General features: G+C 41.5%; 3 protein-coding genes across 6 annotated transcripts in view; 2 read left to right on the plus strand and 1 right to left on the minus strand.

Annotated features, from left to right (window-relative positions):
- Window positions 1–3,072, plus strand: part of Gnptab (N-acetylglucosamine-1-phosphate transferase subunits alpha and beta) — a 77,040-nt gene extending 73,968 nt beyond the window's left edge. The window contains exon 21 of the mRNA XM_052753044.1: window positions 1,231–3,072. Within this exon, the coding sequence (XP_052609004.1) occupies window positions 1,231–1,308 (78 nt within the window). The 3' untranslated portion in view covers window positions 1,309–3,072. The remainder of the gene's footprint in view (window positions 1–1,230) is intronic.
- Window positions 3,073–10,005: 6,933 nt separating this feature from the next.
- Sycp3 (synaptonemal complex protein 3) lies at window positions 10,006–22,946 on the plus strand. 3 transcript variants are annotated; one of them, XM_052753049.1, is made up of 9 exons: window positions 10,006–10,133; window positions 13,217–13,353; window positions 13,721–13,787; window positions 14,153–14,187; window positions 16,717–16,834; window positions 17,727–17,826; window positions 20,634–20,732; window positions 22,440–22,544; window positions 22,667–22,946. In XM_052753049.1, the coding sequence occupies exons 2-9, from the start codon at window positions 13,227–13,229 to the stop codon at window positions 22,718–22,720; spliced, it is 705 nt and encodes a 234-aa protein (XP_052609009.1). In that variant the 5' UTR covers window positions 10,006–10,133; window positions 13,217–13,226; the 3' UTR covers window positions 22,721–22,946. The 3 variants fall into 3 exon arrangements, with proteins under 3 accessions (XP_052609009.1, XP_052609012.1, XP_052609010.1); XM_052753052.1 differs by lacking the exon at window positions 10,006–10,133 and adding an exon at window positions 11,064–12,564; XM_052753050.1 differs by lacking the exon at window positions 10,006–10,133 and having other exon boundaries at window positions 12,582–13,353.
- Chpt1 (choline phosphotransferase 1) overlaps window positions 22,577–23,813 on the minus strand; it is a 35,260-nt gene continuing 34,023 nt past the window's right edge. For both annotated transcript variants that reach the window (XR_008221594.1, XM_052753048.1), the window contains exon 9: window positions 22,577–22,746. Coding sequence is in view for 1 of the 2 variants with exons in the window: in XM_052753048.1 (XP_052609008.1) it covers window positions 22,702–22,746 (45 nt within the window). In the remaining variant the exon portion in view is untranslated. The remainder of the gene's footprint in view (window positions 22,747–23,813) is intronic.

The following is a 23,813-nucleotide window of genomic DNA, read 5'->3' on the forward strand; positions in this document are numbered from 1 at the left end:
TCACCCTTACCACCCTCACAGACAAACAGCAATCACTGTTTCCTTCCCCAGCTCATTAATGGAATTGCTCATAAGGCCCAGGCTCCACCCCTAAAGGGAAATGGCTGGTCCAGTGTATACAGGAAGAGGAAAGATAAAGTTGGCATTAGGGATCCACATGGAAATCATAAAAACATAGTTGGGTTTTTTCTCCTCATAGCAGCTTTACAATAATGGTTAGGTTCCCCATTTCAGATATAGCACATGAAAACGGTTCTTGAGAAAATAAATATTATTCAAGTTCTAAACAACACATTTATAAATGAACTTTAAAATGATTTTTTGTTTATTTTTATGTGTGTGGGTGTTTTGCATATGCGTGTTCCTGTGTTCCATGTGCATGCAAGTGCCAGCAAAGGCCAGAGAGGGCATTGGATTCCCTGGAACTGGAGTTGCAGACAGGAGTGAACCACCAGATGGGTGCTGGAGATCAAACCTTTGTCCTCTGCAAGAGTAGCCAGTCTCTTAACTGCTGAGCCATCTCTCCAGCACCTAGAAATGAACTCTTTGTATTGCATCCCATTCATAACCATTGTCTTTATTTTCAAATGACTGTTGATAAGTATAGAAAAAAAAACAAAGCCGGGCGGTGGTGGTGTACGCCTTTAATCCCAGCACTCGGGAGGCAGAGCCAGGCGGATCTCTGTGAGTTCGAGGCCAGCCTGGGCTACAGAGCGAGATCCAGGAAAAGGTGCAAAGCTACACAGAGAAACCCTGTCTCGAAAAAACAAAAAAACAAAAAAACAAAAAAAAACCAAAAAAAAACATTGATAGGATTTTAATGCAGTTTTTTAACTGTCTTATAGAAAAGAGTTTATTCAAACCTGTAATTAGTGTTCTAATGATTAAACAACAGAAATTCAATTAACAAAAAAAACCAAAACTGGACAAAGATGTTGAAAATAAATGCCCTGAAGCTATATAAAGTCTCTTGTTGCAGATCTTCAAGAAATGAACCCTGGGCCAACATAATTTTAGTCTCGCATCTCTGTTGCCACACGCTAAACATATTGACTATAGCACTAAGCAAAACTAGCGATTCCTTTTGTTTTGGGGGAAGTGTAAAAGGAACTTGTATTAGATTGTAGCAATGATCAGAAATGTGTGAGTCACAGAAGGAACGCCTTCTACACCAATACTCTTTGATCAATATGGAAAACTCATGCTTATTTTCTGTCCTCCAACATGTAGATAATTGCTCTTAAGCGGAAGATATTTCCCCGAAGGAGGATACACAAGGAGGCAAGTCCAGATCAAATCAGGGTGTAGAAGATCTTCATTTGAAAATCACCTACCTCAGCGTCTTCTGAGCATCTCACACCTCGCCATCCCAGGGGTGTCCCCATGATGCAGTGCACAGACACAGGGGTGTCCCCGTGATGTGACGCGTAGACACAGGGGTGTCCCCACGATGTGATACACAGAAGGCCTGCTTGGAAGCAGGGACAACATGCAGACCATGTTCTTCTGCAGCATGAATAGAGCCCACTGCCCTGGAATTCATCAGCACACTTAGAACTCGTGTTGACGGCTTGTACAGCTTGTACTTTTAAAGGACTTGCCTAAGGACCTGTCGGCTTGTTGATGATCCCTCTCTGACAAACTTCAGGTTTCCTCCAGTGGTCACTGCAGCCTAAGAAGTCAGGCCAGCCTGGGAGCAAGTGCTGAGGGAGCCCAGGCTTTGCATTCCACTTTTTACTTTCCTCTTCTTTTATTCCTTTCTCATTTTTAAAAATAAGTAGCTCCTAAGCTAGTTATTCTTGCTTCTGAAAATGACGAGTCGGGATGTCCAAACATGTTTGTATAGATCTTATTTAAATAATGTACAACTACCACTTCTTTTTAGTGTATCTAAATTATTGACTTTATTAACATTGAAGTGGTCTTGCATCACTAACAACTACTGAGGAGCTCGGGGATTGGTGGTAAAAGTGCTCTAACTTAGTCCCCCTAGGATACTGTGATTTTGTCTGCAGGCCTAATTGCAAAGGGCTAGTGTCAAGTACCAATGCTACTCCCCAGATGTAGTTATGTCTTGGAAATGTACACACTCAAACAAAAGTGCCTCACTTTAGAAATGAGTAGCGCTGATGGCACCAGCACACGACTGTGGTGTCCAGTTGAAAATCCACCGTATCTTCCAGCAGCTCACTTTCAGCTTACTCTGTCAGAACAGGGGTCAGCCAACTTTTTCTGTAAAAGAACAGAGAGTAAATAACTTGAGACACATCCATCTTTGTCAGATGTCTTCTCTGCTTCATTTGGTTTGGTTTGGTTTGGGGGGTGGTGTTCTTTTATTTTTGGTTTTTGGTTTTTGGTTTTTTTTTTTTCCCCGAGACAGGGTTTCTCTGTGTAGTTTTGGTGCCTGTCCTGGATCTCACTCTGTAAATCAGGCTGGCCTCGAACTCACAGAGATGTACCTGGCTCTGCCTCCCAAGTGCTAGGACTAAAGGCGTGCGCCACCACTTCCTGGCTTCTTTTCTTTTTTTTTTTTTTTTTTTTTTTTGGTTTTTCGAGACAGGGTTTCTCTGTGTAGCTTTGTGCCTTTTCCTGGAACTCACTTGGTAGCCCAGGCTGGCCTCGAACTCACAGAGATCCTCCTGGCTCTGCCTCCCGAGTGCTGGGATTAAAGGCGTGCTCCACCACCGCCCGGCCTTCTTTTCTTTTTTTAAACAGCCAATAAAAAGATGAAAACCAGCGTTAGCTTGCAGTTATACAAAAACAGGCCCCAGCCAGACTTGACCCACCGGCATTGTTGGCAGACCGGAGAATCAGCCTCATTTTTACATATGGATAAACAAACCCTAACATTAGCCATGCTCCATTATATCATTATACAGTGGTTTTGTGGAGACCTGATTCCATGAGTCTGTTTTGAATTCTGACAGGTATCTTTCGATCATGATTAATAGTATTCTTCCCAAATGGCACACATTTTTGTAATGAGAACTTGAAATGTAAATATTGTGTTTGTGCTGTAAATTTTATGTATTTCAAAAACTGAAGTCTCATAAAAAAGATCACATTTATTGATTTGAGAGTTTTATTACTATTATTTATTATGTATGAGTGTTTTTGCCTGCGTGCATGTTGTGCACCATATGCGGAGATCAGAAGAGGGTTTCGGATCCCCTGGAACTGGAGTTACAGGTGGTTGTGAGCCATGTGGTGCTGGGGTTTGAACCCAGGTCCTCTGGAAGAGCAACTAGTGTTCTTAACTGCTGAAGCATCTCTCCAGCCCTATGCTTTGAGCTTGAAGTCTTTGAAAATTGGTGTTACTACTGTCCAGATTCAACAGTCTTGAATGGTGGTCTGTGGCGTGTATGGCTCTCAGATATAAACTGTGAAGCAATGTAGGGAAAGGTTAATATTGTGACATACTAGAGAATGTTGCTTTATGGGACAGGGGATAGATTCTAAATGGAATCTGTCAAAAAAAAAAAAAATGAAGGGATTTCTGGGTACTATATAAAAGCCAAGAATTTATTTTGGAAAAGTTATAGATAATGGTCATTTGGATGTAATACAGACTTATGCAGTTAGATGAGTACAAACTGTACCCAATGAGAAGTTTGGTAACAGTGGATAATAAAATGCACGCAGTCACAGAATCATTTAGATAATGATTCAGCAGGTTGTTGGAATAGAATTTGATGAGCAGCCAGTGGCCAGAAATTTTAAACTTTAGAAACATTTATTCAGGTAAAATTCTATAAAAGATTAGAATGTGTCTTAAGCCCATTTGTGGTATAAAAATACATGCTTGTGATCCCTGCATTCAGGAGGCTGCGTTAGGAGATTTGTGTGAGTTCAAGGCCAGCCTGACTCCAAGGTCAAGGTGCTGGTAGGTTCAGTTGTTGGCTCAGTGCTGCTCTGCTTCCAGGTTGACACCTTGAATGCTGTGCCCCCCAGAAGTGTATAATCCCTTGTGCGGACAGGGCAGATGTCAGAAAGACAAAAGGGACAGATTCTTTTCATCTATCCTTTCATAGGCCCCTGTTATAGGTGACCTTTCACGGTCACCAAGGTTCCGCCCTTGTGAGTTAACACCATTACATGGGTGATTACATTTCACAGAAATCTACCTTCCTCCTGAGTGCTGGGATTAAAGGTGTGTGCCACCATGACCATCTTAATGTGTTTATTTTTCGTGTGGCCAGGGGAGGTATATACATGCCACAGCATACCTCCAGAGGTAGGAGAACAACTAGTCAGTTGTTCCTGCGACATGGATCCTGGGAAACAAACTCAGGCCATCAGACTTGGCGGCGTGTGCCTTTACATGCTGAGCAACCTCACCAGCCCTGGCAGTGTATTTTTCCAGACTGGCGTGGTGGTGGCACACATCTGTCATTCCAGAATTCTGAAGAATAAGGCTGGAAGCTGGTGAGTTCAAGGTCTTCCCAAGCTACTTAGCCAAGGGAAAGAGGAAGAGTGTGAGAGAACATCCCAGTTCCAGCCCCATCTTAAAATTCTCACTTTTAAATGGCAGTCAGTCTTTCTATTCAAGACTCCATGAAATTCGTTGGTAGGTGCTGAAATGTGCTTGGGTTACAAGGGACAGATGCACCTGAAACTTCTTTAAAAAAAAAAAAAAAAAAGCCGGGCGGTGGTGGCGCACGCCTTTAATCCCAGCACTCGGGAGGCAGAGGCAGGCAGATCTCTGTGAGTTCGAGGTCAGCCTGGTCTACAGAGTGAGTGAGTTCCAGGAAAGGCGCAAAGCTACACAGAGAAACCCTGTCTCAAAAAACCAAAAAAAAAGAAAAAAAAAAAAAGAGGAATACCAGAGACATAGCCTATGTGATAATCAGTACTGTCCATTTGACAAGATCTAGAATCTTCCAAGAGGCAAGCCACCACTGGACATACCTGTAAGGTTAGGTAAACCGTAGTGGGGAAATCCATCCTACACGTGGGCAGCGCTTCTGTGGTGGCCCAGATGTGAGGAAGTCTGAGGCGGAGCTCTATTATGGTCAATCCACGAGAGTCTATTTAATGAGTAGTAGGGATTTACTAAGATATAAATTAAAGACATACACTCACAAATACAGAATGGAGTAGACAGCTGAAGTTGTCCTCTTCTCCTTTTAAGAGGTCACATACAACAGCAGGAAGCACCGCCTCCTTCGGGCCCTGTAGCCCAAGGTCATGGGCAGAGCAAACAGAGCTCTTACTTTGCCAGTTTGCCTGGCCTCTGCTGGAGAGTGTCTACCACGCTCACAGCTTTCTTACCCATGGCTGCCCCTGCACTGCTGCTGCTGCTGCGGCTGCCGTCCTTTGGTGACCTCTGGACCCAGCTTCTTCAGCCTTCCAACACAGACGGCACATCATTGGCTCTCCAGGAGTTCCCCGGGCTTACAGTGCCACGTTGGAACTGCTGAGGCTGGCACTAGATAGCTGGTGTGCAGACAGCCATTGTTGGACTGCCCAGAGCAGATGGTGTAAGCCAGTCTAACAAATCCCCCTTTAATATATATTCATTCCACCAGTGACCTTCCTCCAGAGACCCCTGACTAATATACCCTGCCAGGACTTTTGCTCAACTCTGACCATCCCTGCCTGTCTTCCGATGTCAGTTCTGTCCCCAGAATGAAGGCATGCCTCCTAACTCACATCCTTCAGAGAGTCCAGAGACTTCACCTCTGGTTCAGTCTAGAAAATCCTGATTGGGAATGAACACAATGGTTAGTTTATTCTAGGCTCTGTCTACTTCTGGCCTGAGAAACGGAGCCTTTCACCCACAGGAGGCTTGCAAAGTCTGCACGAGCACTACTCTCCCATGAAGCTTCGTGTGTGTGTGTGTGTGTGTGTGTGTGTGTGTGTGTGTGTGTGTGTGTGTGTGTGTAAGAGCATTGCCCTCCTGTGAAGCTGCATGAAGCTGCATGTATGTAGAAGACCAAGTCCCTAGATTGCCCAAGTTGAAGGCAAGCTGCTATATTTGAAAGTATTGCAAAATTCGAATCTGGTGATTAAAATGCAACCAACTTAAAAATGTTGCTATTGGGGGCTGGAGAGACGGCTCAATGGTTAAGAGCACTGGCTGCTTTTCCAGGGGTCCTGAGTTCAATTACTAGCAACCACATGCTCACAACCATCTAGAATGGGATCTGATGCCCTCTTCTGGTGTGCAGGCAAACATGCAACCAGAACCCTGTATACATAATAAATAAATCAAAAAAATGTTGTTATTGAAGGCATAAGTGTTATAAAGAGCACAGTAGCCAGGTGGTGGTTGGCGCATGCCTTTAATCCCAGCACTTGGGAGGCAGAGGCAGGCGGATCTCTGAGTTTGAGGCCAGCCTGGTCTACAGAGTGAGTTCCAGGACAGGCTACATAGAAACCCTGTCTCAAAAGAAAAAAAGAGCACAGTAAGGACTCTGCAAATGTGGCCCGGTGTTAGAGTACTTACTCCACATGCACAAGGCCTTGGCTTAGATCCCCAGCACAGAAGAAAACTAATTCATTTTAAATGTAGCTTCATAAGTCATAATGGGTTCTCCTTCTGCTCTCCCTCACCTGCCAACTTCACTTTGGACCTTACACTGTGCCAGCAACGCCATGTTTGTTTTCACAAGTGGGCTGTGCATGCCCCGGCTGGCCTGTGCCTGCAGACCACCTGTTCTTACTGCTTCCCTTGCCTTTTCCTTCTTATCCGTTCATTAGACCTCCTGGTCTATCACTGGTGGTTTACCTGATGTCTCAGTTAAGGTTTCTATGGCTGTGATAAAACACCATGACCAAAAGCAAATTGGGGTGGGGGGGGAGCGTTTATTTCATCTTACACTTCCATATCACAGCCAATCATTAAGAAAGTCAGGACAGGAATTCAAAGGCGGGAATCTGGAGGTAGGGATTGAATCAAAAGCCGTGGAGGAAAGCTGCTTACTGGTTTGCTCCCCATGGCTTGCTCAGACTGCTTTCTTAGATGACTCAGGACCACTGCCCAGGAGGTGGCACTGCTTGTCAGGGGCTGGGCTCATCCACGTCAATCATCAATCAAAAAAAATGTCCCCACAGGTTTGCCTGCAGGCTCATCTTTTGGAGGCATTTTCTCAATTGTGGTTCCTTCCTCTCAGATGATTCCTTAGCTTCTGCCAAGTTGACAAAAAAATAGCCAACACATACTAAGGCATTTTCAAATTGTTATTTTTATTTTATCCAGTATTACTGTAGGAGAGAAGAGACCGTGCCACAATACATGTGTGGGAGAGGCCAGAAGACAACTTTGTGGAGTCAATTCTTCTCTCTCTCTCTCTCTCTCTCTCTCTCTCTCTCTCTCTCTCTCTCTCTCTCTCTCTCTCTCTCGTTCCAGGAATGAAATTCAGGTATCCATGCTTCTGCAGCAAGCACCCACCTTCTGAGCCATCTCACTGACCCTACTGAGACATCTACTAAGAGACTGATCTATCACATGGCTTCTCTGCAGAGTGAATGTGCAGTCGAACATGTCTTTGCTAGCCTATATTTACCTAGTGTGTTGCTTTACTACTTTTTATAAAATATGTCAGGCACTTCAGAGGATCTAGAAAGATATTGTCAAATACACACATATACACACACAGAGGGGAGGAATAAATGCACACATAAGGTTGAGATATTTTAAAAAACAAGTCTTCCCCACATGACCAATCTGACTCCTTTTCTGCTCAGCCCTCCAACCTACAGAACAAACAACGACAGTGTCCCTCCTGAGGTACCAGAGGCAGCCTAAACAACTCCATTTCAAAGTCAGTTCCAGAAGACATGCCTCCAGCTTTTTAAAAGACGACTGAGCGTACATGTGTGATTTCCCACCTCCACTTTACCCTACATGGGCAATCCCTACAGCTAGATGCCTAGATTTAGTCTAAGTTTTAGCTGCAGTGGGTCTCAACCTTCCTAATACTCTGACCCTTTAAAACAGTTTCTCATGTTGTGGTTGTGGTGGCCCCCAAACATAAAATTATTTTGTTACTACTTCATTACTGTAATTTTGCTACTGTTATGAATCATCATGTAAATGTCTGATATTCAGTATATCTGATATGTGACTCCTGTAGGGTCACAACCCACAGGTTGAGAACAGCTGGTTTTAAAGGTTGGGGAAAGGCTGAGAGCAGCTTTCTCATACTATATTCACAGACCTTCTACAGTGGATGGGTAAGTTTCACAGCATTTCCAACTGGCCACCAAGTGGACACACCAAGTGATCCCAATGCTGGAGAGATGGAGGAAGCAGAGGCAGGAAGATCTGCGGGACCCAGCATAGCTTACTTGGTGAGCTACAGGTACCAATGAGAGGCCCTGTCTCAAAGCTGCAAGGAACCTGAGGAATGACATCCAAAACTGACCTGTGATTTTTCACATTACATGTACACACACATGCTGGAATACCCATGTGCGCGCACGTGCACACACACACACACACACACACACACACACACACACACACACACACAAATTCAAAAGACTAGTCAGTTCTCGCTGGGCGGTGGTGGCGCATGCCTTTAATCCCAGCACTCGGGAGGCAGAGCCAGATTGATCTCTGTGAGTCTGAGGCCAGCCTGGACTACAGAGTGAGATCCAGGACAGGCACCAAAACTACACAACTACACAGAGAAACCCTGTCTCGAAAAACTGAAAAAAAAAAAAGTCAATTCTCTCTAATTTGGTCTATAGATCAGTGACACCCCTTCCACATAAAAGAGAACAAGGTTGGTTTTGTTTGTTCTTAATGGAGCTAGGAAAACTTATCTAAAATTATGTGGGAAATGAAAGTTCAAGAACCCACAGCATACCTATGAGGGAAAACACGGTGTGGGACTTGCTCTATCAGGTACTGAAAGTTTGCTAAGGCTGAGGTGATGAAAATTGTGGTTTGGAAGCAGGAATGTAGGAAAAATTGCCGGTGGAACAAGCAGGATCAAACTCAAGAACTTTGGGAAACTTCTACTTTGATTTGATCATTCCATACTGCATACATGTGTCAAATGATCACACGGCATCCCACAGATGTGTACGATTGTTCCAGCAAGATCTTTCTTGACATAAAGCTGACAGGGAGATGACAGATGACACAGCTGTAAAGGGAGAGCACATACTTCTTAATATATTCTATTGAGACATCAATTTCCGTAAGAAAAAAAAAGTAATAGGATGCATGTTTGATTTGAGGTACAAAATTGCAGGTAAGCAAAACTAAAATTTAAAAAGAACCTTATAATTCTATGGAACTTGTAAAGGAATGATTTTTGTCATTCAAAAGCAATGATGAATTTTAAAAAAGAAAAAGCGAACCCAGAAAGTTACAGAGATGAAAAGCTAGCATAAAAGTCAGCTTCTGAAGTCAGCTCTAGCGCTTGCTCTGCGTTAAGTCCTGGGTTTGCATGATAGTCCTGGCTATCTACAGTAAGAGTGGTTCTCATAGCAACAATGAATAAATAAGGAGTGAATTTTAGAATATTATAGTGTTGTACTTTTTTTGTTATTGCAATGCTTAAACCTAAACAAAACTATTATGTATTGCCATGTCAAAGACCATGTCTGTGTGTTTATCAAAACTCAGAAAACGTAAATCGGTGTTTGGTTTACTCCTATAATCCCAGCATTGAGGAAGACAAGGCAGGAAGATTACCATGCCTTTGAAGCCAGCCTGGGTCAGAGTGAGACCCTGTACCAGAAAACAAAGAATCAAACAAAATCATCAGGAAACGGGAGATGGATGAGCGACACAAATTCAGAACAGTTTCCGTACACCCCTGAGTGAGGAAGCGCCGGCGAAGACGGCCGGGTCGGGTCGGGTGATGGAGACGGGGGTACGGTTCGGACACACCTTCCTCCAGCCGTTCAGTGCAGAAACAGCGGGAACGCTGCCCGGGGTAGAGGCCATGTGTCCATCATGAGAGTGCCCCGCCCACCGTGTCCCTGCGGTTGGCTACCGTGTGGGAACACGCATGCGCCTGGAGAGCAACACCCCCCATGGGGCGGGGCTAGCGTGTCGGCGGCGCGCGTGCCCACAGCGTCCAGCCAATCAGCGCGGAGCGCGGTCGAGGCCGCGCTGGGTTTTCTCCCGCGCAAAGGCGACGCTCCCTCAGAGGCGTCGAGGCTGCGGAGAAGTAAGGGGTGGCGCGTGGGGCCGCGGGCGGAGCCTGTGGCGGCGGCTCGGCCCGGGGCAGGGCCGCGGGGAGAGGGAGGAGCCCGGCCCCGGGGCAGGGCCGCGGGGGAGAGGGAGGAGCCCGGCGCCGGGCCGCCCTCCAGTGCCCGGGGAGGAGACGCCGCCGCCACGTGGGCCGAGACGGACACGCCGGGCCTCCTGAGGGCAGGGCGGGTCGCCAACCGTGGCCCGGGGGGCGGGCCTGAGACTGGACAGCTCCGGGACGGCGTGGGGCTGAGGGGGCTGAGGGCCGGGGGGTCGGGGGCCGAGGGCCGGGGGTCGGGGGTCGGGGGCCGAGGGCCGAGGGCCGGGGGCCGAGGGCCGGGGGGCCGGGGGCCGAGGGCCGTGGGGGTCGGGGGCCGAGGGCCGTGGGGGTCGGGGGCCGAGGGCTGGGGGTCGGGGGCCGAGGGCCGTGGGGGTCGGGGGGCCGAGGGCTGGGGGTCGGGGGCCGAGGGCCGTGGGGGTCGGGGGCCGAGGGCTGGGGGTCGGGGGCCGAGGGCCGTGGGGGTCGGGGGCCGAGGGCCGTGGGGGTCGGGGGCCGAGGGCCGGGGGTCGGGGGCCGGGGGCTGAGGGCCCGGGGGCCGGGGGCTGAGGGCCCGGGGGCCGGGGGCTGAGGGCCCGGGGGCCGGGGGCTGAGGGCCGGGGGTCGGGGCCTGTGGACCCTGGGCCTGGGGTCAGGGAGTTAGGAGGTGGGGTCAAGAGAGTTAGTCGGCAGAGCCTAGGAAATTAGTAGGCCAGGGCTAAGGCGATGAGGAGGCGGGGCCTGGGGAGTTAGGGGTCATGGCTGAGGCGATGAGGAGGCGGGGCCTGGGGAGTTAGGGGTCATGGCTAAAGGGTGTTGGGTTCAGGGCTGAGGAGGGAAGTAGTTGTGGGACCTAGGGAGTTAGGGTCAGGCTGAGGGAATTAAAGGTCAGGGCGTAGGGAATTTGGGATTGGGATAGAGAAATCTGATTTAGGGGCCAGGCACTGAGAAAATGAGGAGTTTGGGCATGGAATTGTGAGCTAGGGTGTAGGGAGTAGGTAGGGGTTGGGCACCGAAGAAATTTGAGATCAGGGCTGAGGGCCTAGAAAATTAATTGTTGGGTACTAAGAAAATCATCAGTTGGTGCTGAGGCAGTTCTGAGTTGAGGTGAGGGAATTGGGGCTAAGGGAATGAAGGATTGTGGGTGATGGTTTGGGTCATGAGGGAATTAGAGGGTGATGGATTAGGTATGCTGGGGCTGAGGGCATTCGGCATTGGGGTGAGGGAGGGAATAGAGCATTCGTTAGAGGGGTTAGGAGCTGAGAGAAACTGGGTGAGAGGATGAGGGAATGAAGGGTTGGAGAGAGGTTGGGACTTAGAGGAGTAGGTGTGAGGTAAGGGAGTAGGGGCTGGCGCTTGAGAATAAGGCGTTCAGGGCTAGGTTGTTGGAGGCTGAGGGAACTTGTGATTGGGCTAGAGAATTAGTGATTGGCCCTGGGGAATTGGGGGTGGGAGCCAAATTAATTAGGAATCGTGAGTGAGGGGATTAAGGTTTGTTGGGTTTGAGAGAATTAAAATTGAGTTGGGGAATGACAGAATTATTGGTTGGTGTTGAGCAAATTAAAGATTGGTGGTGTGGTAGTTAAGGGGAAGTTTAAGGGAAGTAGTGTTTGGGAACTGAGGGACTTAGGGGTTATATATGAGAGAATTGGGGTTTGGGATGAGAAAGTTAGGGCTTGTGGGTGAGGCCAACTAGGGAGTTGGGAGCTGAGAAAGTTGGGTGTTGTGTGGGTTGAGGAAATTAGGAGTTGGAGGCTGAGAGAATGTGTCTTTGGGGGGATTAGGGATTGGGTTTGAGGAAATGAGTTCTGATTGAGAGACTTGGGGCTACAGGCACTAGAGAGCTTCAGGAATTGGGGCTGGGGAGTTCAGTGAAAGGGAATGTAGTGTGAGAGAAGGAAAGACTTGGAGCAGGGGTAATGAGAGCTGAATGGATGGAAGACTGAGGCTTGAGTGTTTGAGGAGTTGAGAATAGATAGATAATGATGGGCTGTATGGGTGTGACTGAGGGGCTAGTGAGACTGTAGGTCTCTGGAATGAGGGCCTGGAAGGAATAGAGGACTAGGGAGTAATAATGGGCTGAGGGGACTGATGGTTAAAGGAATAGGGGCTGAAAGAATAGGACTGAGAGCATGAGAACAAGGATTGGGGAGTTGGTGGACTGGAGGGGCTGGGAGCTAATTAAGGCACTGAGGGGGAAATGAGAAGAGGGGCAGGGACCTATGGGTGTTCAATGTGCTTATTCTGCCCACTCTGCAAGACCCCTTTCATTTACTTTAATATGCATACTATGGAAGTTTTATAGGTGTATTACTTTCCCAAGGTCTAGAAGATTTTCTCTAAAGTAGGCTCTGAAGTACTGCAATGCCTGGTGTGTGACACTTTTTTTTTTTTTTGTTTAGACAGAGTCTCGGTGCTGAAACTCCTTATATAACCACAGTGCATTTTATGCCTGTGTTTGTGCAGTGCCGAAGATGGAACTCAAGGCCCCTTGTATAGGCACTATATAACTGAGCTACATTCCCAGTCCTGTAGAGCTATATATTCTAGATTTATATTGCTACACACCAATTTTTTGGATTGCTTGTGATTTATGCTGTTGGTAACCATGATTTTTGAGATGCAAACTTAACCAAAAACTGGCAGATAGGGCCAAAATTCAGATCTAGTGGCTGCATGCAAACAAACATTTGGAGTCAAATGTTCAAGCTATCACTTGAACACTGGTGTTTTTCTTCTTTTAAAATAGATAAATAATAAACTATTAACTTTTGGTACAATAAAAAAAGGAAATCAGGCTGGCAAGATGGCCCAGTTAGTAAAGGTGCTTGCTTTCAGGCCTGACTTGAGTCTGATCCTGAGGACCCAATTGGTAGAAGAGAATTGACTCCTTCAAAGTTGACTCTGCCCTCCACATGTTCCTCCCCCCAAATAAATAAAGTTTACTTAAATGATGTCTTTGAATTCAGACAGTTTGAGAGATTGGGGGGGGGGGGGTTGCTGTTTTTTCTTTTCTAAACAAGGAAACTAAAGATGGTGCCTGCTGGAAAAAAGCTTTCTGGGAAATCTGGGAAGCCATCATTGGTGGATCAGCCTAAAGCCTTTGACTTTGAGAAAGAAGATAAAGATCTGACTGGTTCAGAGGAGGATGTTGCTGATGGTAAATATCTCTAATGTTGGGTATTAACAGTGTCCTAGAGTTCATTTGTTTTGAACCCGCTACACTTAAAACTGAATAAAATAAGCAGTTTCACATACTTTCTCATCAGATCTTCATATCTCTGTATCCCTTATCTTTGCAGTGCCAATAACTTGATAAATATAGTGCATGACTCGGTCTGACCTGAAAATTTGCTTCTATAAAATGGGTCGTGAATTGTGATGTGATTTCATTTTTCAGAGAAAATAGTACATTTACATATCTGCTTTTAAAATTTGTTACAAAACCCCGAAAGAACTGAAAATAGACTCCATTAAAACTTACCAAAATAGCATACTTAGTTTCAAATTTTATTTTGTTAATACAGAAAAGACTCCAGTAATTGAAAAACATGGAAAGAAAAGATCTGGAGGAATAATAGTTGAAGATGTGGGGTAAGATGTTAAATATGAGGGTGAGCAAGTGCGCACACACACTAAGCACTTTATGTGGGTGTTGAGATACGTCAGGTATTCATGCTTGCTGAAAGCATTTAACTAACTGGCTATTTCTCAAGCCCCAAAGATGTTTTTTTTTGTTCAATAAATTACTTTAGAAAAATTTACTTCAGTTTATCTAGCAAGTAGTGATATAAAATACTTGATATGTGGTATTGTGAATCTCTAATTAAAAGGTTTGTTTTTTTTTTTAATTTTTGATGGTGCTAGGGATCAAACCTAGGGCCTTATGCACATTGGGCAAATGTTCTGTCACTGAATTACATTCCTGGTCTTAATTTTTTAAATGTAATTTTTCACAGAGGTGAAGTGCAGAATATGCTGGAAAAATTTGGAGGTATGTTTTTGGGAGATAATTTAAAGAACATTGTTTAAAACTCTATAGTGTGAATATTGTTTAATGCCTTGTTCTCATTTATAGGGTTATGCATAAACATGATTTAGCATCATAGATTTTTCTTTTTTGGGTTTTGTTTGGTTGGTTGGTTGGGTTTTTTTTTGGTTTTTCGAGACAGGGTTTCTCTGTGTAGCTTTGTACCTTTCCTGGAACTCGCTTTGTAGACCAGGCTGGCCTCAAACTCACAGAGATCCACCTGCCTCTGCCTCCCAAGAGCTAGGAGATTTTTTTTCTTAATCCTTTTTCATGATATGAAAAGTTAATGTACTTTTAAGAATTTTAGAAAAATAGAGAGGAAAAGTTTTTTCTACTTTGTTATATTCACAAAGTATGTCAGTTTTTCATTCACTTACTTTTTAGGACTCTTCTTGTGCTCTTTCCTTTATGGGGAAGGATATAAATTAAAGCATCATAAGAGAACTGTTATTTTATAGTAATAAATTATGTAACTGAAAGTAAACGACAACTTTTCCAGCCATTAAGAGATTTATAATCAGAGCCAAAGACCTTAAGTTTTAAATGTTTTTGTATGAGTTTAATTAGAAGACAGCACTCTGCTTATTTGTTTCTCTTGAGACAGGGTCAGGCTGGCTGCAACTTGCTAGTTAGTCCAGGCTTCCCTAAACTGGGCACCGCTTTAGCCTTGTGGGTGCTGGGGTTACAGGTATCAGTCACCTTGCCTGGTTTAAGAGAATACACTTTTTTTTTTTTTTTTTTTTTTTTTTTTTTTACATTTCGGGGAGAGAGGTGGGCAGCATGTCATGATGCATGTGTGGAGGGCAGATGACATCTTGCTAGAGTCTCTTACCTCCTACCATATGGATGGATCCTGGGAATCATACTCAAGTTGTCAGACTTGGCTGCAAGCACCTTTACTTGTTGAGCCATCTCACCAGCCCCAAAATACTCCTTTTAAAAAAATGTTTCCTATAAGGATTATTCATTGTTAAATCTTTTTTTTTAATCTTTAATAAATTGCCCTATCTGGTAGTAGCAAAATGCTTATTTTCTGGTTTTTCAAGACAGGGTTTCTTTCTCTGTGTAACCCTGGTTGTCTTGGAACTCACTCTGTAGACCAAGCTGGCCTCGAACTCACAGAGATCTATCTGCCTCTGCCCCCCAAGTGTTGGGATTAAAGGAGTGTGCCACCACACCTGGCAAATGCTTGTTTTATAAACTTACTATAAATGCTGGAAATGCAAATAAATATTATAGTTACACCATAGTTACCAAAGGTAACTTTTATGGTAAAAAGGTAGATACATAGTAAACATTATTTGAGGTATTAAGTGTTTTATGAACTGCCATACTTATTAGTGATAAAAATGCCCTATAAAAACTACTGTGAACTGGGCTTGATGGCACACACCCAGCTCTTGGAAAGCAGAGGCAGGTGGATCTCTGAATTCAATACCAGCATGGTCTACATGGTGAGTTCCAGGCCAGCCAGGGCTATGCCATGAAACCCCATCTCAACAAAACAAAACAAAACAAAACCCAGTGCACAAAAAAAATCGTCCATTAAAGTATTAAAAAGTATTCCAAGATGCATTTATCTAAATAATACACTAAGACTGCTTTTTTAAAAATATGTTTAATGGTATTGACTTATTTTACAATGTGATCCTTTGGGATTCTTTAATTTACTATTTCTGATACAGTCCTAACAATTGTACTCTAAGTATGGCCTATCAAATGGAGAATGTACTATAAATTTAGAAATATTTAGCCTTTACTAGTGTTTATTCATAAGTCTGGCCTTGACCTTTCTTTTTACTCATTCCTTATCATCCGTAAATTTTAAATTTACCTTCAGTTATAAAAATCAGAATTGAGATAAAGTTGGATGTTTTATATATTTCTTATTCTAAAACATTTAAGACCAAAAATGTTTGAGAATTCAGCCATTTTTGGTCTCATAATGTTTGCATAGACTTTACTGGCTTAGCTTCCCTAGTCTGAAAATCCAAAATCCTAAGTGTTCTAAAGCACGTTTTTCAAAAGAAAATGTTGGTGCTAGTTTTAAAATTAAAATGTTTTAATTTAAATTTTATGATTATGTGTATTTGAGTGTGATGTGTGTGTGGTATATATGTTCTATGGCACCCATGTGCAGCTCAGATCAGAGGACACTTGGGAGTTGATTCTCCTTTTCCACTATGGGAGATGACATCTCTCAGTTTTGTCCCTTCCACTGTGGATTCCCAGGATCAAACTTAGGTTGTCGGGCAAGTGTTTGTTTTTGTTTTTTGTTTTCTTTGTTTGAGACAAGGGGTCTAGAACTCACTATGTAGACCAGGCTGGCCTACAACTCAAAGAGACCACCTGCAGGGCTCTGCCTTCCAAGTACTGGGATTAAAGGCATGTGCCACCATATTGTTGAATTAACCCATACTTACATTTAATTTACTATATGGAACAAAAACAAAATTTTCTTCAACATTAATTTCAGTTTTATTTTCAATATAGCTGACATCAACAAAGCTCTTCTTGCCAAAAGAAAAAGAATAGAAATGTATACTAAAGCTTCTTTCAAAGCCAGTAACCAGAAAATTGAGCAAATTTGGAAAACACAACAAGAGGAAATGTAAGGTTTTAAAAGAGCTACATCTTTATTAATTCTTAGTATGTCCTGGTGCAAATCATGTATGGAAAATAGCATCATTTGCTTATTTAGTGAAAATGCTTGGCTTTTTTTTTTCTAATCAAGTAGTCCTATAACCTCATGTCTTCAAAGAATTAAGACTTTTCTTAGAAATCAGTGAATATTATTTCTCTTTTTAAATGGTTATTAAATTATATCCATTATGGAAATAACTTGAATAAAAGATGTAGATGTTGTAGAAACTGTTATTGTGTGGAAAATGTAGAAAAATTCAGTTTTTATATTGTAAATAATTTAAACATTTTAACCAATTTGACTGTTTCTTCATACTAAATCTTTGCCATGCCAGAATGGGGGGAGGGGCAACCTAAGTGAAATTATTTATTTATTTATTTATTTATTTATTTGGAGATAGGTTTCCCTGAGTAGCTTTGCGCCTTTCCTGGAACTCACTCTGTAGCCCAGGCTGGCCTCGAACTCACAGAGATCCACCTGCCTCTGCCTCTGCCTCCCAAGTGCTGGGATCAAAGGTGTGCACCACTGCACCTGGCAGAAATAATTTAATCTCTTTATCAGAACTATTAGATTCAGTGGGAAAAATGAAAAATTCCTTGGAGATTAAAAGTAAATTTTTCTGGAAAACATAAAACTTCCTTAGTTTTCAAGAGCTAAAGCATGTGAGAAGACATCTGTTAGGGAAAAAAAAATACTGAAATCAACCTAAATTTTATTTTTAATTTTCTTTTCAAAATATTTAAACTATTGTTTCCTTTTTCTAGCATAAAATATGTGAATTGAATTTGTTTTGAATGGTTTTTTTCACACTGGTATGAAATTTGACAGGATTCATTGTTTTGTTTTGTTTTTTTTACAGACAGAAGCTTAACAGTGAATATTCTCAGCAATTTTTGAGTGTGTTGCAGCAGTGGGAACTGGATATGCAGAAATTTGAGGAACAAGGAGAAAAACTAACTGTTAGTATTACAACTGACTTTATAATTAGTCTATTATAATTAAACCTCAAGTAGAAATGAGACCCTGGTCATATTTTATATCCATAGAACTAAGACAAGTTATATTACCCATTGTTGGCTACATGTTTTAATATTGCCAAATCATAAACCACAGAAGTACTGGTGCATACAATATTCCTAAAAGCATTGGTCTTAATAGCTGATATCCTTGCATTTTTAAGTAAAAGAAACTTGTCAATGGATAAAAGGAGAATTACTGGATTTGGGGGGTAAGTTAGCTTTAGACAGTTGAATTGGGGTGGGGAAGGGTTGCTTATTTTAGTGTCATCTGGGCTCTGCTGCTAAGCCTCCATGAACTTTTAATCTAGTAAGTTAATTCTCCCAGGCCTAGACCTACTACAAATTTAGTGACTGCATAGACTGAGACAATCTTTCTGAATATCCTTGCAGAAAATTTATGTGGTGGAACATCATTAATTTAGTTTGGATCATTTGTTTATCCCTAACCAGTGTTTACTTGTCCCACTCCCCCCACCCCCCACCCCGCGCCCCATGAGTGCTGGGGAGTGAATCTAGATGCTTTGTGCAGCTTACAAAAACATGCTATCACTGAGCTATAACCCCCATGCAAGAATATGGTTTATGAATATCCAGGTTGTATTATTTCTCTATCTCCACTGGTGATGGAAGGCAATCCCAGTCATTCTTTTGTTTTGTTTTGTTTTTCTGAAACAGGGTCTCACTGTGTAGTCCTGGCTGGCCTTTAATTCACAGAGCTCCACCTGCCTCTGCTTCTCAAATACTGGGATTAAAGGTGTGACAACCATGACCAGCTATTTCACTTTTTAAAGATTAAGCGAAACAGCATGTTGATGTGCTGACAGGAATCTAGAGGAAGAAATTTATTTATTTCTGGTATTGCAGATTGAACCTAGGCCCTCAACTGTCCTACCACTACACTATATGTTCTGTCCTCTTTTTCACCTTTCATTTTGAGACAAGATCTCACCAAGATACGCAGACTATTTTTGTACGCTATAGCCTATGTAGGACTTCAATTTGTGCCCTCCTGCCTTGAAAGAAGCTAGGGTTATAGGCCTGCACCACCAGGTCTGGCTACAGAGAGAAATTCAATAGTAACAGAAAGGGGAAAATTGCTTAATTCTTGAGAATGGAAAACACATGAAGGTGGACTAAGTACAGTCATCCCTAGAAACAAGAAATAGAGTATATGAGTACAAGCAGATATAGATAGATAGGTGGTAAATACAAATGGTGATGAAAAACTGTTCTCTTTGGATTCTGTTTTATTTAGTAAGGTCATCAGATAGTGAAAAGTAATACCACCATGTTAGAGTAATTACAGTTGAATTTTACAAGATAGGGATTTATCCAAGTAAATGTGACTAAGAAGGTGACAAGGTGTATATGCAAAGGAGTATTATACAACTTAATCTGGGAAATACAGTAAAAGGAAGAATGCAATTTTAGTCCTTGAACTAAGATTGAGCTATAGTACTAAAAAGTAAGCCAGAGTAGTAGGCAGGCAGTGGTTGACTATACAATATGCTGGAGAAACCATATGTATAATTAGAGCCTGGATTATAGAAACCTATTTGGAGCCAAATTCTGCTTGAACATAGCTGTGAAACAAATAATTTACTGTTATGTTTCAGTTTCCTCAGCTTTAAATGTAACTGATGATGAATACCTATGCCAAATAGTTGTAGAGCACTGAGTTCATATATATATAGGTGTGTGTGGGGGGTATGTACTTAAGGGGCTCAAAATAGATAATATAGTACACAATTAATATATTTTGTCACTACAATACTATAGAAAGGTTACACCATTTATAATGGCAAAATCTAGAATATAAGAATGTAAGTGAATGGATTAAGGAGACTAGAAGACAAAGCCATTGGTGGAGAATAGATTAAGGAACTAAAAGAACATTTAGAAATCATCTGTGTAAGACATTGAAATTACTAAAAATAAGATAGTCTTGGGGCTGGGGATGTGTATCAGTTGGTAGACTCTAGCATGCACAGAGCCATGTGTTTGATCCGCAGTACTTGATAAACCAGGTGTGGTTTTCACTTTGCACTCTGATGACCTTACTCACTAAATAAAACAAAACATGCTTATAATCCCAGCATTTGTGAGGCAGAGGGACCCAGCAGTACAAGGCCATTTTTGACTACATAGTAAATTTGAGGCCAACTTGAACCCTGCCTCAAAACCTTGAACACTGAGATTTCCTATTCAATCTTTCATGGTGGTATATGCCTGTAATCCCAGCGACTTTGGAGGCTGAGGTAGGAGAGTCACAAGTTCCAAGTCAGGCTGTGCAACATAGTGAAACCTAGTCTCAAAAAGGGGCTGAAGCAATGGCTCAGAGGTAAAGAGTTGTTACTGCTCTTGCAGACTAAAAGGGTTTCATTCTCTGCCATCAGATGGTAGCTCATAATTGCCTGTAACTCCAGTTTCAGGGGGTCCAATACCCACACTATACTCAGGCACACAAAATAGTTAGAAATATTTATCCTCATTGACTGATAGGATTATTATAGTGCATTTTAGTGGTAAAAAGTACTTAAACCTAGTTATAAAAGTTGTTAAAATACTAAAGATATTAACCTTAAACTGTGCCTTTAAGTTTAATATGGAAGTATTTTTTGCTAAATTTAAAAATAAGGCTCTGATAGAGCTCAGAGCTAAGTGTTTGCCTAGCATGCATGAAGCCCACAACAGCAAAAACACTTACCAAATCATTATTACAGGCTTTTTTAAAAATGTGTTTACAGAATCTTTTTCGTCAACAACAGAAGCTTTTTCAGCAGTCTAGAATTGTTCAGAGCCAGAGACTGAAAGCAATCAAACAGCTACATGAGCAGTTCATAAAGGTGAGTTACACATGGTAACATGTTTTTGTTGTGTGTCTTTTTTTGTGTTTGTTTGAGACAGGGCTCACTTTATAGCCTGGCTAGCCTGAAACTTGCTATATAGACTAGGCTAGCTTCTAACTCACAGAGGTCCTCTTGCCTTTCTTCCCAAGTGCTGGGATTAAAAGAGTGCACCACGAAGCCCTGCTCTCCATGTCCTTTTTAATTTTATATTGTTACTATTATATTGTTCTAGAATTCTTACCTCTGCAGTGGTTCATTATGTCTTTAATTTCTGCTATTACATTTGTTTATTCGCTGCTGGTACTATTCACTCTTACAACCCTTAGTCTATTAAAACTCTCAACTGATTTCTCCTTCCTTTATTCCCTTCTTTGAGTCTGCCATATATCTTTCTAAAACCTCCTTCCTGAAAATGTGCCTATAGTCTCTTGTTCTAAATTTTTAGGTATTTAAGATTTCCCTTGAAATGATTCAAGCTTCACAAATTATACATGTCTATTACTCCAAACTCTCTACATAATTGCTTTCTCTGAATCCATAGACTTACGTATTTCCATGCATCAGTTATACTATTGCTATAGAATATTTTAAGTTCCCTTTTAATTAATGAAATAATGTACCTTCTGTCACTAAGTAGGAATATTTGTGCATTCCACTGTAAAGCTATAGGAGTTGCATTTCCATTCTTGTTTTTATAACTTATAAAGTTACATTATTCTTGTTTACATAATTTTTCTGATTGAAACTAGCATGTATTGCTTTTTTTTTTTTTTAGTTTCTACACAGAATGTAGTACATTTTACATATTAGGCAACTATTTGTTGAATGAATATTAAAAATTTTTAAACTTTTTATCTAGGTGTTATTGCACATTCCTCTAATTCCAGTAGAGGAGAGCCTGAGGCAGGATTAGAGAGTTTGAGGTGAGGCTTGCCTATATGATGAGATCCTGTCTAGAAAAACAAAATAGTAAGGCAGAGTTCAATCTCCAGGACCCACATGGCAGAAGGAGAGAACCCAGTACCCACAAGTTGTCCTCTACATATAGTGGCTCATATATGTATGACACACACACACACACACACACACACACACACACACACACACTGAATGGATGGAAATGTAATAAACAATTCTTAAAATAATCTAATAATTTTTTATAACTTCAGAAATGACTTCATACTACAGATATTTTATTCACTTTTGTGAGTTCCAGTCACATTGAGTCTTAGTCACAATAAGTAGATTATACCCAGATGTTTTAAGAAACTTAACAGAAATTTTCAAAATGGTCTTATTTCAAAATGGTCTGTTTCTACTGTTTCTATTCCTGGACTTTGTTTTCTTCTTTTGAGACAGGGTCCTATGTTGCCCAGACTATCCTCAAATTCTCAGTTTTCCCATCTTGTGTAGCTCCCTCCCCCATTTTTCTTTTTATCACCTTGACCTTAATATTTCATTAAACTATTGTTTAGGGCCAAGATGCTACTATTGTACTTTATATAACTGCAGTTGATTTATGTGTGATATATTTTACTTGTTTATAGTGGGAAACTTGGTCTATAGGAGTTAATTAGACTGCTGGGGTAAATAATGAGCATTATTTGAATAATTAAAAGGTTTTTAACTTTTGAAAATTTTACAATTTTGAACCTGTGATTAAAAGTTACAGTTTATAACCAAAGTGGCCTTTCTGTGTTTTAGAGTTTGGAGGATGTGGAGAAAAATAATGATAATCTATTTACTGGCACACAAAGTGAACTTAAAAAAGAAATGGCTATGTTGCAAAAGAAAGTTATGATGGAGACTGTAAGTTCTATTTTAAATTGTAAAAATATGGATTAATGGAGGCACTGAAATGTTTTATTTGCTGAAATTTTTATAGCATTTAACTAAAAATTAAACGTTTCATATCTCCTTTCATGAAACAGCAGCAGCAAGAGATGGCAAATGTTCGAAAGTCTCTTCAGTCCATGTTATTCTGATGAGTCTTTGAAGAAAGAACTTGAACCTATGTAATATGATACAATTAAAACATTAGCTATGACATGCCTTTAGAAATTATAGTTTAAACTATAACATCCGTAATCATTAGCTCGTTTAAGTGGAAGACTTTTGTTCCTGTTAACCTCTAAATAAACCTAAACAGCTGTGTAAGTAGCAGTTATTTCAATGTCCACTACTGTCACAATAAAAATGATTTAAATTTAACGTTGGTTTCAGTGTATCTCTTAACAGTTCTAAGGTACAAAATTCCAAGAATGGATGGTTGTTTTGTTTCTAAGAAACGGTCTAACCCTCTTGCCCAGATTAGTCTCAAACTTTTGGGAGTAAGTGATCCTTATACCTCAGCCTCTCAAGTAGCAGGAACAAGTGCATGCCACTACTCCTGGCTTACAATGGTCTCCTTTAAGGAAAAAAACCCACAGAATCTGTTTTATGTGTACATCTTTATGTTTACTAAAACAACAGATCACCAATTCTAAAAAACAAATCTATACAGTTTATTAAAAAGAACTTTAGTGTGTCTTGGAATAAATTATAAATGCTAAAATCATTAATACACCTGAAAATATAAGTATTAGTTTTTAATACATATATTTATGAATATTTCATAATATTTCAAGGTCAACAAGATACCATTTAATTGGGCTGGTCTGTACTTAAATGACACATGCCCTTAGTAATGATTAAGAGCATTATCACAAACACAGCTAAAGTTATTTATGGTCTAAGTACTTCATATCTGTTTTCATATATGAATTACCTAGTTGCCTTTTCCATTGTAACACTCAGTAAATATACTGAAGCTTGATTTCACATTCATTTCCAAACTTCAACTTTTTAACTTTTAAAATAGGCATTTATACAGAGAAACTTAAACTCAATTTCATACATGTTGAATTGCTTCAACATTTCTTTGAAGTCAGTTAAACTTACTAGTTTTGCTGAAACTGCCTTCAATGAATCATTCAGAACAATAAAACATCCCATTTGAAGGAAAGCAACAATCTATTTTTGTTCATAACCCACCCTTTTAAACAGTGTATATAACACTATCTTTTTATCTTCTAGGAA

This window comes from Peromyscus californicus, unplaced genomic scaffold (genome assembly GCF_007827085.1).
Source record: "Peromyscus californicus insignis strain IS unplaced genomic scaffold, ASM782708v3 Scaffold_24__1_contigs__length_46423439, whole genome shotgun sequence".
NCBI classification, from domain to species: Eukaryota; Metazoa; Chordata; class Mammalia; order Rodentia; family Cricetidae; genus Peromyscus; species Peromyscus californicus.